The following is a 14,498-nucleotide window of genomic DNA, read 5'->3' as shown; positions in this document are numbered from 1 at the left end:
TTAACTTTATCTATAGTATTTCCAGCAAAAACAAAAAAATAGTTTCAACTAAAATAATCTGTTCTTAAAAATATACAAAAGATTTTGAAAACAAAACTTGCTCATTTGAAGGCATGAAGATGCAAACCACAAAACCCCTAAAAAAATCTTGCTAAAAATAAACCTAGTTGATAAACACTACAAGGCTTGTCTAACAAAATCGAAGATCCGAACCACCCGGTCAAACCGACCAAACCTGAACCGTCCGTCGCCTAACTAGACTACCTGGCGGTCGACGGCGGGTCAAGTGGGGGGTCTTCCCTTTCAAAACCCGATCCGACCGTGATATATAACTCAGATTCCTCACCCAAACCTCAGTTTCTCCGTTCTCTCAGTCTCTGGATCTCTCTCACTCTATCGGTTTCTCAACAGCCGATTTGCGATTCTCCAGTTCAAAATCTTTAAATCTTCGAATCTCCACCATCGCCGATCTGCAGGTCTCCTCCATTGCCGATCTGCAGGTCTCCTCCATCACCCCATCGCCGATCTGCAAATATATCTCTTGGGTTTGATTTTCAGTCATTTTCTCTCTTTGTTTCTTCATTTTAGTCTCTTGCAAGTTTAGATTTGCTATCATCTCTCTCTATTTCTGTTTGTGTTTTTTGGATTTATGTGCTACTGGTTTTTGGGTTTGTAGATTTGTTCGTGTTCTTTCAGATTTGTGAAATTTGAACCAAGTTGGGTCTTTGATCTTTGTCTTTCGGTCGAAGTCGGATTTGACCACTATTCACCTGAGCCCGATCCGACTCAACCTGTGGTTTTTCACAGCTGGTGGCAGGTCTGCTGTCTTGCAACCCGACAAGATCGGGTCGGTTTCGGATTAACCCTAAACGCGACTCGTAGACACCCAGTGACAAATATTCTAGTAAGTCTTTTCCAAAAGAGAAATGATATGTCCACAACATTTTTACAACAAATCCTAAGTGGCAAGTTGTTACTAGCAGGGCTGGCCCAAGCATTTCGGAGGCCTAAGGCGAAATTTTCAAATGGGGCCTTTATGTTATCACTTAAATAATATTTAACTAGCATTTTATATAATAATTTTTTTTTAAATCCATTCTTTTTATTTTTTAATATGATTTTTTTTTGAGAAAATGCTAAAGTTATAACAAATTTTACTACAAACTGGTGTTGTAATGAATGTAATCAATGACATAAGACTTACAAAAATACTATAAATATTATAAAATTTACAACATGAAAATTACAAAGATATATCACCAATTACAAATATTCATTCAAAAATGAATTTAATAATTTGTTGAAATCTACCTATCATATTCATTGTCACATTAAATTATAAAAGTTATAGAGATCACCACGCACCCTGGGTGCAGTGATATTTAAGTCTCTACAAGAGAGTTTCACACAAGTAACACGTCTATTTATAAGACCTATTTATTTAAATTTGGCTTATCTCTATCTCTAGCATTACTTAATTCTTTGAGCTTTCTTAATAGTGGAAAAAGATGTAAACTAAAATGTTTTAATATCTCCCAAAATATTTATATATAAAACATAAAAAATTTTCCCCCAAATTTGGAGCCTTCTCTAGTAAGGGTCCCCTACGCAATGGCCTAATTGGCCTAAGCCTAGGGCCAACCCTAGTTACTGGTTGTTATTGTTGGGGCAAAAAGGTAATCTTAGTGTTAGTTTCAAATTTGAACTAATAACAACTAACCACCTCTGATTTGTTATAAAAATGTTGTGGACGTAGCATCTCTCCTTCCAAAAACCTCCAACAAGCAAAGAAAAAACACACACAAAATGCAGCGTACCATAGACGCAGAGCTAAGAGCCGTGTGTCTCTTCCCTTCTCTCTTCTCATCTTCCTCACAATCACAACCTCTTCACTTCTCACTTCTCACTCAAACCCATCCATACATTCCTCACCACTACCCCAAAACCACACCACACTCTCTACTTAGCCCCCAAAACCCTAATCGTAACCCTCCACACCATTTTCACCACCACCACCACCGCCATCGACTCGATTTTTAGCCTTGCAAGTCTGACAGTGGTACGATGCGTTTCATCATTCTCTCCTACGGGTTCATTGGACTATTTGTGCTCTGAGGTCGGCGAGGGCAACAACGATAATGACAACCTTGACAAAGACAAACCTTGTATTCTTGTTCTGGCTTCTTCTCTACTAGGTTTGCACTTTGACCTATTTTTAGGAACATATTTGAAAGTGTTCAATTTTGTACATGAAATGAAACCATCGACTATGTTATAAATAGGCTACGATTTAAAAAAAAAAAATTTAAATGGTTCAATTACAAAACTTTAAAAAAAAAAATTTGAGTGATTTCCAAAATTGGCATAATTGACAAGTTTACAAATGAAATTGAACTCTTACACATAGTTCAAGAACCAAAATATTTAATTGAGTCTTTTTTTCTATGAAGCACAGGTGCATTTTCAGATTCGGGTGCGGGTGTGGGACTCGCCAATTTTTGAAAAAGTAGGGTGCGGGAGCGGCGGGGTGCGGTGATTAAAAAATTATTAAAAATATTTATATTTATATTTTCTATATATTTTTAATATAAAAATATTCTTAAAAAACACATTACTATGACCTTGATTCACAAAACAAAGAAAGAAGAAGGCAAAACAAAACACAAAACAAAAAAGAAAACACAAAAGAAGTAACAAATATTCAGAATAAAATTGAGGAAGGACAGAGTTAGGATGTTTGGGCCTCATTCAAAAACGATTTCGGATGTTCTGGCATGATTCAAGGCCGATTTTGGCCTGTTTTGGCCGTTTCGGTTGCCGGCCGATACGACCTGATTCGACTGATATGGCCTGATACGGCACCGATGTGCGGGCAGCCGCGTCGAACTCCAGTGCAGCACCCTCCCAACCGCGCCGGTGCTTCAAAAATTTTTTTTGGTTTAATGGAAGGAGCAGTGCCTAAACCATAGGAAGTGGAAAACAAAGAATGCTTGCATAATTGTAGTTTACTTATCTTTATCTGAATTTCTAGTTAATTCATTTGTTTATTTATTTTTGGTATAGTGTGGACTTGAGAAGCTTAGTAGAACATCTCGTATGACTAATTATGCTGTTCTTAAGTTTGTAAATTGTAAAAAATTGAAGATTTTTATTTTTTTTATTTTTTATTTCGAAAAGCTAAAAAATTGAAACTTGGACATAGAAAATACTAAACTTGTATTAAAAAAATGAATGCAGGAATAAATAAGATGCATTGTGGCATAGCATTTGAAAATACATGACTAATTAGTTGATACAACCACAACAACTAAGTTCGAAACTAGAAGGACGCGGGGCAAAACCAGATCAACAACAACATTTACTTTCTCAAGTCACATGAACTAATCCTCATTCCCTCTCACCGCATTCATTGGCTGAAACAATACTCTGATCATCGCATTGTAATGTCCTCAAACTTTTCGAACCCCAAACAAAACCCAAAACACCATATCTTTCTCTTTTTCATAGCACCACACCAAACACCAGACCCACCACCGCACACCCACCAAAACCCATAACCCACACTAGACCCGCCACCATTAGAGACTGCCCCATAACCCACACCACAAATTAAACCCAAAACCCACAACCCAACAACAACGCACACCACAAAACCCAAAACCTAGCAACATCCTACAACTCACATGACCTACAGCCCACATCAGCCTCAGCCATCTTACCCATGCCACCGCAACCACTTAACCCCCGCCTCAAAAACTCATGCATTTTGTTTGGTTTTAATTCTGAGAGAGAAGGAAGAAAGAGAAAGAGGCTAGACAAGTCCAAAGGAGAGAGTGAGTGAGTCAAAGAATGGATGAGAGAAACAGGGTAAATTTTCCATATAATCCTCCATTGTGAGATTAAAATGTAAAAAATTGAAGGGTTTTTTTTTTTTTTTTTTTGAAAAGCTAAAAAATTATAACTTGAACATAGAAAATACTAAACTTGTAATCTTAAAAATATAATAATAATAAATCACATTTCCATGTGAATGAACTCATGATTCCAATCCTGACATCCTGTTTAATTAAAACCAAACCCTGAAAAAAAAAAAAAAATCCACAAACACTATTACCTCTCCATTCAAATGAACTATCATTCAAACAACAAATGTTAAAAGAAACAAAAAGAACAAGATAAAGCTTAAAGAAGCTGTAGAGTCCACCGCCATCTTCATTTCCCTTTCACTTTCACCCACCTAAACAAAAAACAAAAAAAAAACAAAAAAAATTAGAAAGGAAAAAAAAAGATTTCAAAAAAAGCTAGAGGATACCTCAATCGACCAATTGGATGTCATTTTCGTTTGCCATTATGACAATTCTTTCATGCTTGTTTGCATCTGCGATCACTTTCACTCTTCCATTCCATCCATATTGTTCATATAGAAGGATAACAGCCCTAAGTTCCATCCTGGAAGACACTGTCACTATCCTCCTATTCATAAAGAATCGAGAAATCATGTTGAATTTGCTTCTTGTGATGCTGATAACTGTAGGCCGTAGAGGTCCATTAACATTAAAATTGTGTGCACTCTCCAACCGAGCTTGGATTTTCACAATGACCTTCAAGTTCTTGATGCAGTTCCATTTGTCAAAATTCCTTTGTCTTACTTCTTTCTTCTTTTCTCTCTATCTTGTGAGAAAGAAGAAGAAAGAAGCAAGGGAGATGAATTTTGACGGAGGGAATTACATCAAGAACTTGAAGGCCATTGTGAAAATCCAAGCTCGATTGGAGAGTGTACACAATGTTAATGATCCTTTACGGCCTACAGTCATCAACACCACAAGAAGCAAATTCAACAGGATTTTTCGATTCTTTATGGATAGGAGGAAAGTGACGGTTTCTTCCAGGATGGAGCTTAGGGCTATCATCCTTCTACGTGAACAGTATGGGTAGGGTGGAAGAGTGAAAATTATAGTAGAGGCAAACAAGCATGAAAGAATTGTCACAATGACAAACGAAAATGGCATCCAGTTGGTCGATTGAGGTAATAATCCTCTAGCTTTTTTTGGAATCTGTGTTTGTTTGTTTTTTTTTTCCCCCCTTTAAATTCTTTCTAATATACATATATTTGAGGTGTGACAGTGGGCTCTGCAACTTTTTTAAGCTTTATCTTGTTGTTTTTGTTTCTTTAAACATTTGTTGAATGATGGTTCATTTGTTTTAGTGAAGGGATAGGTAATAGGGTTTGTGGGTATTTGTGCTTGGTTGTTGTTGTTGTTGTTGTTGTTTTTTTTTTTTTTTTTTTTTTTTTTTTTTTTTTTGTGGGGGGTTTGGTTTTAATTAAACAGTATTGGAATCACAAGTTCATTCACATGGAAATGTGATTTTTTATTATTATAATGTTAAGATTACAAGTTTAGTATTTTCCATGTCCAAGTTTCAATTTTTTAATTTTTCAAAAAAGAAAAGAAAATATAAACACTTCAATTTTTTACATTTTAGTCTCATAGTAGGGGAATTATATGGCAAATTTCCCCTGTTTCTCTCATCCTTTCTCTGACTCACTCACTCTCTCCTTTGGGCTTGTCTAGCCTCTCTTTATTCATTCCCTTTCAGAATTAAAACCAAGCAAAATGCATGAATCTTGAGTTTTTGGGTTGGTTTGGTATGGGGTTTTTGAGGCAGGGTTCAGGTGGTTGCGGTGGCGTGGGTAAGGTGGTTGAGGTGGATGTGGGTGTGTAGGATATTGTTGGGTTTTGGGTTTTGTGGTGTGCATTGTTGTTGGGTTGTGGGTTTAAGTTGTGGTGTGGGTTATGGGGTGGTCTCTGATGGTAGCAGGTCTAGTGTGGGTTATGGGTTTTGGTGGGTGTGCAGTGGTGGGTTTGGTGTTTAGTGTGGTGTTGTGGAAAAGAGAAAGATATGGTGTTTTGGGATTTGAAAAGTACAAAGACATTATAGTGCGATGATCAAAGTACTGTTTCGACCAACGAATATGGTGAGAAGGGATGAGGATTAGTTCACGTGACTTGAGGAAGTAAATGTCGCTGTTGATCTGGTTTTGCCCCACCTCCTTCTAGTTTCGAACTTAGTTGTTGTGGCTGTATCAACTAATTAGTCATATATTTTCAAATGCTAAGCCACAATGCATCTTATTTATTCTTGCATTCATTTTTTTAATTAATGAATCTTTTTCATTAAATATGGAGAAGTCCCACCATCATGGGGGGCAGGTAGATTGAACTTTTATACACGAATTTGTACAATTTTTTTTTTTTTTTACAAATAAAAAAATTACTTGTGTTTAAATTAAATTGCCATCCTATTTGAGCCTTTCCTTGTGCTTCAGAGCACATAGAGAGGTTTAAATATAAGAGTCAACAAGGGATAATATCATGTTTTTTATAGACCGGTATATCTTGAAAATAAAGACTACAAAAATAATCTCTCAAATTCATCATACTTCCATCTTTGTGGAGACATTATTAGTTCAAGCAGGTTGTGCTCTTATTCAATGAAAATATCAGTCAAAAGTCATATTTTCCGCCTCATGTCTAATGGAGTCAAAGAGTGCTGTAGACGAATAATGCTCCCCACAGCTGGGGAAAATCACGACGACAAGTTTCCCAACATTTTCCGGCCTCTTTCCCACCTTTATTGCAACAGCTACTACAACACCAGATGAAATCCCCACCAGCAAACCTTACTTCAGGGCAAGCAGCTAAGCAATTTCAATAGCTTCCTCACTAGATATTTGAATTTGTACAATGTTAAATCCTGTCTTAACTCATAACATATATAAGAAACCAAAAGAAAAACAAGGTGCTCCGTTTGTTTCGATGTAAAATATTTTCCAATTTTACAGTGTTTGTTTTGTAGTAAAATATTTGGTTAAAAGTAAAATATTTTCAGCCAACCAAATCAACCTAAGTAAATTTATGTAAAATATTTTAAATTTTGGTAAAACATTTTACATTTGCTCACTCCCTCATACCCCGATACTTATCACTCCTCTTTTCACTCCCACCCATAGTCACTTTACGCTCAAACTCTCCCAAATCAAATTTCTCTCCAAAAAAACCCAGCCACCTCCAGTCCCCTCTCCCATCAATCCCTGGCTCCAAGGTTTGAGGCACCACATCCAGCTCCAGCTTCTGCTGGCGCCGCCTATCACCGATGAAACCTAGGTAGTTTTATGTGTTTTTAGATTAGATTTTTCCTTTTCTTTTCGTTTTTCTTCATCTTTAACCTCTGGTTTTTCTTAGGTTCGATTTCTACTCCTTTCTGAAAAAACTCCTCAAAGTTTCAGGTTTTATTTTCGATGAATCATAATTTTTACACATATTTGATTTCTTATCATTTTTCATATGGGTTTTTCAGTGTTGATTTAGGGTCCGTTTGGATACTGCTTATTTTGCTGAAAATTGAAAATACTGTAGCAAAATAATTTTTAAATGTGTGAATAGTGCCGTGAGACCCATTTTTAATGAAAATTTTGTTTAAAAAAAAGGTTTGTGGGTCCCGTGAACAGTGCACGGGACCCACTGAAAAGTATGAAGCACAGGTGCGTTTCCGGATTCGAGTGCGAGTGCGGAACTTGGTAATTTTTGAAAAAGTAGGGTGTGGGTGCGGCGATTAAAAAATTATTAAAAATATTTTTATTTATATTTTCTATATATTTTTACTATTAAAATATTCTTAAAAATTACTATGGCCTGTTAGTAGTATTTTTACTATTAAAATATTTTTACTATGGCACGTTAAAAGCAAAATGTATAGCCAAAGCCCGTGAACAATCAACAAAGCCAACCTGTTAGAAGTAAATTATCTCAACAGTACTCTCTCAACATAGTCACACTCTGTTGTTTCCCTTTGCCTTCACATGATTTTGATTTTTGCAGAGTCTGACAGCGGCAATGCTTCATTTTCAATCATTTAAACTTTTCTTCATCTCCTTCTCACTTATCTTCACCTTAGTAATTTCTTCTTCTTATTCACAACCAAACGATGTGCAAGCGCTTTTATCTTTTATTCACAACCAAACGATGTGCAAGCGCTTTTATCTTTTATTCACAACCAAATGATTTCGGCCTTTTTCGGTTGTTTCGGTCAGTTTCGACTGTTGGCCGATATGATCCGATATGGCCAAAACAACTCGATTTTGGTCGAATCGGCATGAAACGGAGCCGAGCTGGCGCTAATTGGAGCCTAGTCGGCTTAAATATATTATAATAATAATAAAATAAAAAAAAAAACTCAGATGCGGCACCGACACTCAAGTAGCGATGTCGGTGGCTGCACCTCGTGACAAGCTGCGTCAGACTCCGGTGCAGCACCCTCTCAGTTGCGTCGGTGCTTCCTAACTGAAAAGCACTGAAACACATTTCTCAATGAAAAAAAAAGCGTGAAACGCCAAATGCCAAAACACAGGAATATAAACGCTATCCAAACGGGTATTTAGATGTGTGAAATATATTTATTTTTTTGATGATTTTGACATTGGTTGTTTGATATGAGTTAGGGTTTATGATTTTCAGATCTAGGGTTTTTTTTTTAGGGTTTTATTTATGTATGGCATTATGATATTTTTATGATGAAATTATTGTATACTAGTTTATGATTGGTACATGAGTTCAATCAAAATTAGGTAGTTCTTTTGGATTTAAGAAGTTGAGTTATACATAAGAAGTTGCCCCAAAATATCTGAATAGAGAAAAGCTTGCTGTGCCACATATTATTTGACAAACTTGGCCACTGTCCACCATTAAGAAGTCCCTTATAGTAGGTCCCCTTGCTTTTTTTTTTTTTTTTTTTTTAATTTTTTTATTTAATAAATAAATGAAATTAAGTACCCCATGCTATTTTCTGCATTGGGTAGCTACTGGATTTCTGCACTGGATAGCTGCTGCTTGCAACGTGTGGGCTGCTTTTTTCTTATTCTGCACTGATTTCACTCTCGGCATTGGGTTTAGTTGGCTGCACTGGTTTTAGTTTTGTTGTAGTTTAGCTCTTGCTGCATGTACTGTTTTGGTTTCCCCTAACTAACCCCAGGGTCTATACTTCTTTGTATACAAACTATATCAATAATATATCTATCTTTAACTCAGAAAAAGTCCCCCATGCTATTTAGATTAGTATGTCAACTTCACTATTTTGAATGTTGAAGGCTTCGAAAAAGGCATGCTTGATGAAGCTTTTGATCATTTGGTTAATGATGAGAAGGCAGTAAGGGCCTTTATGGCTAAAAATGATAGGATGAGAAAGCTTTGGTTGGAGAAATTTTTCAAAAAAACCTTCTAACTTGAAGTTGCTGGATATGTTGTGTGAAACATGTTAGTGGTACCATGGTATTCTTTAGGTTATTAATAATTATGGAACAATTCCATATTTTGGAAGGTTATGTGTTAATGTTATCTATATTGTCATAGTCTTTGGGTTTTGTTATTGTAAGTGTGCTTATGGATGGTTATGCAACACTGATTGACATGTTTTGGATTTATTATGGAATAATGTTATATTTTGGATTCATTAGTATTATGATAATGTTATATTTTGTCCAGAAATATTTTGCAGGTGTTTATTTCTTCTTGTGATCTTATTTATTGATACCTGGAATGGTGTTCAATTTGAGATGTTATACAAACTTCCCTTTCCTTACCCAGCTTGTTTCTTCTAATATCTATGATTGTATATGTCCAGGTAAGACTTATGCCATATTTGTACCAAATCTGCTCATGAATGCAACCGTTGAACAACTTGAAGCAGTTTTCAACAATTTTGGGCCTATTAAGCATAATGGTATTCAAGTTAGAAGTAGCAAGGTATGTTTCATATTTAACTTGGTTAATTCCATTTAGATTTCTTATTTATAATGATGTTCACATGTTTTTTATTTTGCAATCTTCTATCCAGCAATAGGGGACATGTTTTGGTTCTGTGGAATTTGAATCTGCCAGTTCGATGCAAAGTGCTATTAAGGTATTGACTTTTCTGTTTTATATTCTTCACCACGTAATTTGTTGTTATCTTTTATATTGGGAATTAACCTTTTAATCGACAATAACTTACCTGTCTAAACTACCATTGTACAGTCTAAGCTTCATTCTCACGTTTTTCACCAAGCAAGGACACAAAACTTCATCCTCTGTTTTCTGTATGGCTGTCATGATTAACTTTTCGTACTTTGTGGATATGTGAGGTATGCATGTTAACTTAGGGTCAGTTTGGATACAGTTGAAAACTAAAAAACACTATAGCAAAGTAATTTTTAAATGTGTGAATAGTACCGTGGGACCCATTTTTAATGAAAAAGTTGCTGAAAAAGTTACTGTGTGTGCACTGTTTACACCCCAAAGTCAACAATCACGGCTTGAAAAAAAAAAAAGTTGAAAACGCAGACATGAACGCACACTTAATATTGTGAAGTAACTTATGTGTTTTTTTTTCTCATGGATTTGGTTATTTTATGTGATGAGAGTCTGGAGTCTTTGAGTGCCTGTTGGATGGACCATGGCTACCTTTGTGCTTTCTTTTTCATATGGTTGGAATTGATGGTCTGGTTTCTTGCAGTTAACAATGATAGAGGGAGGTTTTCAGGACATGCCGGTTATCGAAATGAAAACTTTAGGGGCCGTGGAAACTTCAGTGGTGGAAATTTTAGCGTAGGTGGGAGAAATGACTTTGAGAGGCGATTTGATTTCTCAAATCGAACTCGTGGTAATGCTAGACGGAATGAAGAAACTGGCCATAGGGTCTACAAAAATGGAGGAGGAAAAGCCACACGCCAAGCCAGTCAAGGCAGCATGAGCTAGGTTGTGATTGCTCCTTTTGCTCCAGTTTTGTTGAGAATAGTACTTTTGTCTTTTGATTAAATAGGAAGTTTAGTGGGGATTTTGGGAATTAGCATAGCAAGGAGGTTGTATATAGTAAGTTAACTAACGTTTCAAATGATTAAGGAAAATAACATCTCGAGTTTTAGAAACTCGAGACCTGTTTAAAAATCGACTATTAGAAACTCGCTTTACCACTGCTGTGCAATTGCTGAGTCAGACTAAAATTCCACATAGATCTCGAGTCTTAAAGACTTGATTTCTACAAAATAAAAATCGAGTTTAAAGACTCGATTTTCTAGTGCAAAAACGTTTTTATACTAATAGATATCGAGTATTGGAAACTCGATATTTAAGTAAAATTTGCATAGAACTCGAGTCTTATAGACTCGAGTTCTACTGGGAAAAATTTTATAAACTTACACGCATTAGTCTACAAAATTCACAGATAATTATCAGCCCTTACTCTTACCCATAACATTCAGCCTCACTAACTCACTGCCTCACTCACCCATAACTCTCACACCACATTGCCTCTCACTTTCACTCACCACATTGCCTCTCTCATTGCTTCTCCCTCTCAACAAATTCATATTTGAGTTAAGGGTTTTTTGATTTGATTGTCATTGTAGTTGGGTATTATTTGTTGTTGGGTGTGGGTTAAAGAGTCTGACTCTTTATTTTGTACATAGTTAACATAACTTAGTTAAGATACCAATATTGTGAATTATAGAACTTTGTTTTGTTAGTGTTAATTTTTTGAGTATTTATTTGCATGGTTTTTGTTATCATTATTTTATTCATCATTTCTAGGCTCTTATTTTTATCATGATTTTACAAGTTTTTTGATTTTATTCATCATTGTTTTGGGTACGAAATGGGTAGTGAATGAATTGTAATGAATGGGTATGTAATCATGCCCTTTGAATGGGTATGTAATGAAATGAGTGACTTACTCCATTTGAATGAATTGTAATGAAATGGGTATATAATTCATGCCCTTTAAATGTGTAATGAATGGGGTTTTTTTGTATTGGGTATGAAATGGGTATGTAAATGTTATGGGTATGTAATTAGATAAAATGTTGTATACTTTTACAAGGATTTTGGGTTTTTTTTTTTTTTTTTTTTTTTTTTTTTGGGTATGAAATACCGTCTTAGCATGACGGAAAAATGATTTGGGTATGAAATGTGTAACGAATGTGTAATGAAATTCATACCCTTTGAATGAATTGGAAGTTGTACTTTGTATAGTTTGACTAGATAAAATGTTTTTTAACTAACATAGTAACTTGACTCTAACAGATTCACAATGCCTGAAATTGATATAATCCTATACCACGGTGGTCCGCTTATAAATGCCAATACGAACAAGGGATTGCCATTTAAAGGGTCGGGTATAAAGACCTGTTATACTCAAATTGATCGTAGGTTGAAGACCTTTGATGAATTGAAAATGATAGTTATGGAAGAATTGTGTGCGAATCCTGTTGTACACAACATACAAATTACTTATCATATGCCACATGAAGTCCTTATACACCAAATTAATTACAAGTATATGGCAATAGAAATAGACAAATATGTAAAGATCATGTTTGACAAGTTGGAGAGAATACCTGCAGTAAATGGTATTGAGTTGTACATACAGTTGGAGCCGCGTGCAGAAATTGGTATTGAAGAAATCCCACAAACAACCACAAGTTTACAAGTTACAGTTTTGGATGCTCAATATGAGTATTCTACACATGTAGAGGATGGTGATGTTCATGTTGAGGACGACGACGACGACGACGACTATGTTGATGAGACTACTGCCATTAATGATGAAGATTTTGTCGATAGAGATGAGTATGAAGAGAGGATTAAACGAGGAGACTTTGGGGACTTTGAGAGAGACATTGATGACGATGTGACATTGGACGATAGTGAACTTGATGCAGACAATATTATTAGTGTCCAAAATATTACGGACACAATCCTTGCCTACACACCTCTTGCCTTGTCATTTTTTGCAAATACTTGGAAAAATATGATTGATTCTTCACATATTGAGATACCATTTGTGTCTACTTGGAGAGAGGGGATGAATTTGTGCAAAGGGTTGACTTTTGCCAATAAAATGGAGGTGAAACATGTATTAACAATTTGTGCCCTCAAGGAAAACAAACATTTTATGATCAGTAGGTCGATGAAGAGAAAACTTTGTGCGAAATGCGTGGATGAGAGGTATAAGTGGTATGTCTGCGCAGTCATAAAGCCCAATCTCCACGGACTATGGATGGTCACCATGTATGTGGGTCCTCACACGTGTATACCGATTGGGGTGCGAAATGATGGTAGAATGATGAATTGTAATTTTATTGCATCAGAGATCCTTAAGAAGAAATGTGAGGATCACACTATCCCAATTAAGCATCTTAGATTTATGATAGAGTCGAAATATGAGAGTCATAAGCCTTCTTACTACAAGGTATGGGATGCGAAACAAAAGGAGATTGGGAAGATGTTTGGGAATTGGGAAGAGTCTTACCAAAGGTTGCAAAAGTTGCTAATGACATATATTGATTAGGATTCAACTACCTTAGTGTTTTATCGTACGACACCCACCGGTGAAGATGACACTATATTTTTGCATTATGTGTTTTGGTCTTTCAGTTCTTGCATTGATGAATTCAAATATTGCAAGCCGATTATCAGTATTGATGAGACCCATCTGTGTGGTAAATATTAGGGAAAGTTGTTGGTCGCAATGACAACCAACGCTAACAACAAGATATTCTCTCTCGCCTTTGCTGTTGTGGATTGTGAGTCAAGGTCTAATTAGAGGTGGTTTTTACAATGCCTCAGAGATACAATTGGTCATGCGATACTTGATAAAGGCATTTGCATAATTTCTGACCGACATCTCGATATCAAAAATGCCATTGCAAATTGGCCTAGAGGGGATAATGGAAGAACACGGGTATTTCATAGATATTTCCTTCGACATGTTACTAGCAACTTCAACACACATTTTCAGAACTTGACTCTAAAGTCAGCGACGTTGAAAGCGGGATATGCTACTCAGGTAGTTAAATTTGATACCATAATGGAGTCCATTAAGCAGGTGAAAATTGAGGCCATTAGGAATAAGAAGAAGGTGACTAGAAAGGATGGGAAGGAAAAGAATCAAGATTATCTTCCATACACATACCTAATGAGCGAGTCTGTGGATATGTGGACCTAGTCACATGATGGAGGGAGACATTTTGGAGCAATGACAACCAATATATCAGAGTGCTTCAATGGTGTACTGAAAGGTGCACAGGACCTTCCTATTGCAGTAATGGTTGAGTTCACTTGGTCCAAACTTGATGAATATTTCCACAACCGGCACAAAGAAATTACTAATGAGTTGTTGGAGGGTAAGAAATGGAGTACATATGCCTTCTCCATGTGGGACGGAAATAGCCGTAAATCTGAGAAACACTATCTCACGGCATTTAGCAATCAAGATATGATATATTAGGTAGTTACTTCACTCAACACATGTAGCACAGGAGGGGGAAAACACAATTATGAAGTTCGGTTATGGGAAAGAACATGCAGTTGTGGGAAATGGCAAAACATAGGAATCCCGTGTTCACATGCAATTAGAGTATGTGATGTGGTAAATATTGATTTGACCACATATATTCACCCATGTTA

At 36.1% G+C, this 14,498-nt stretch overlaps 1 protein-coding gene across 1 annotated transcript; it reads left to right on the top strand.

Moving 5' to 3' along the window:
* Positions 1–12,120: 12,120 nt before the first annotated feature.
* On the top strand, positions 12,121–14,037 carry LOC115957122. Its single transcript, XM_031075347.1, has 3 exons — positions 12,121–13,346; positions 13,467–13,526; positions 13,659–14,037. The coding sequence occupies exons 1-3, from the start codon at positions 12,121–12,123 to the stop codon at positions 14,035–14,037; spliced, it is 1,665 nt and encodes a 554-aa protein (XP_030931207.1).
* Positions 14,038–14,498: the final 461 nt, after the last annotated feature.

Source organism: Quercus lobata, chromosome 8 (assembly GCF_001633185.2).
Source record: "Quercus lobata isolate SW786 chromosome 8, ValleyOak3.0 Primary Assembly, whole genome shotgun sequence".
NCBI classification, from domain to species: Eukaryota; Viridiplantae; Streptophyta; class Magnoliopsida; order Fagales; family Fagaceae; genus Quercus; species Quercus lobata.
The sequence above is the reverse complement of the archived record's forward strand: the minus strand, read 5'-3'. Positions and strand labels throughout refer to the sequence as shown.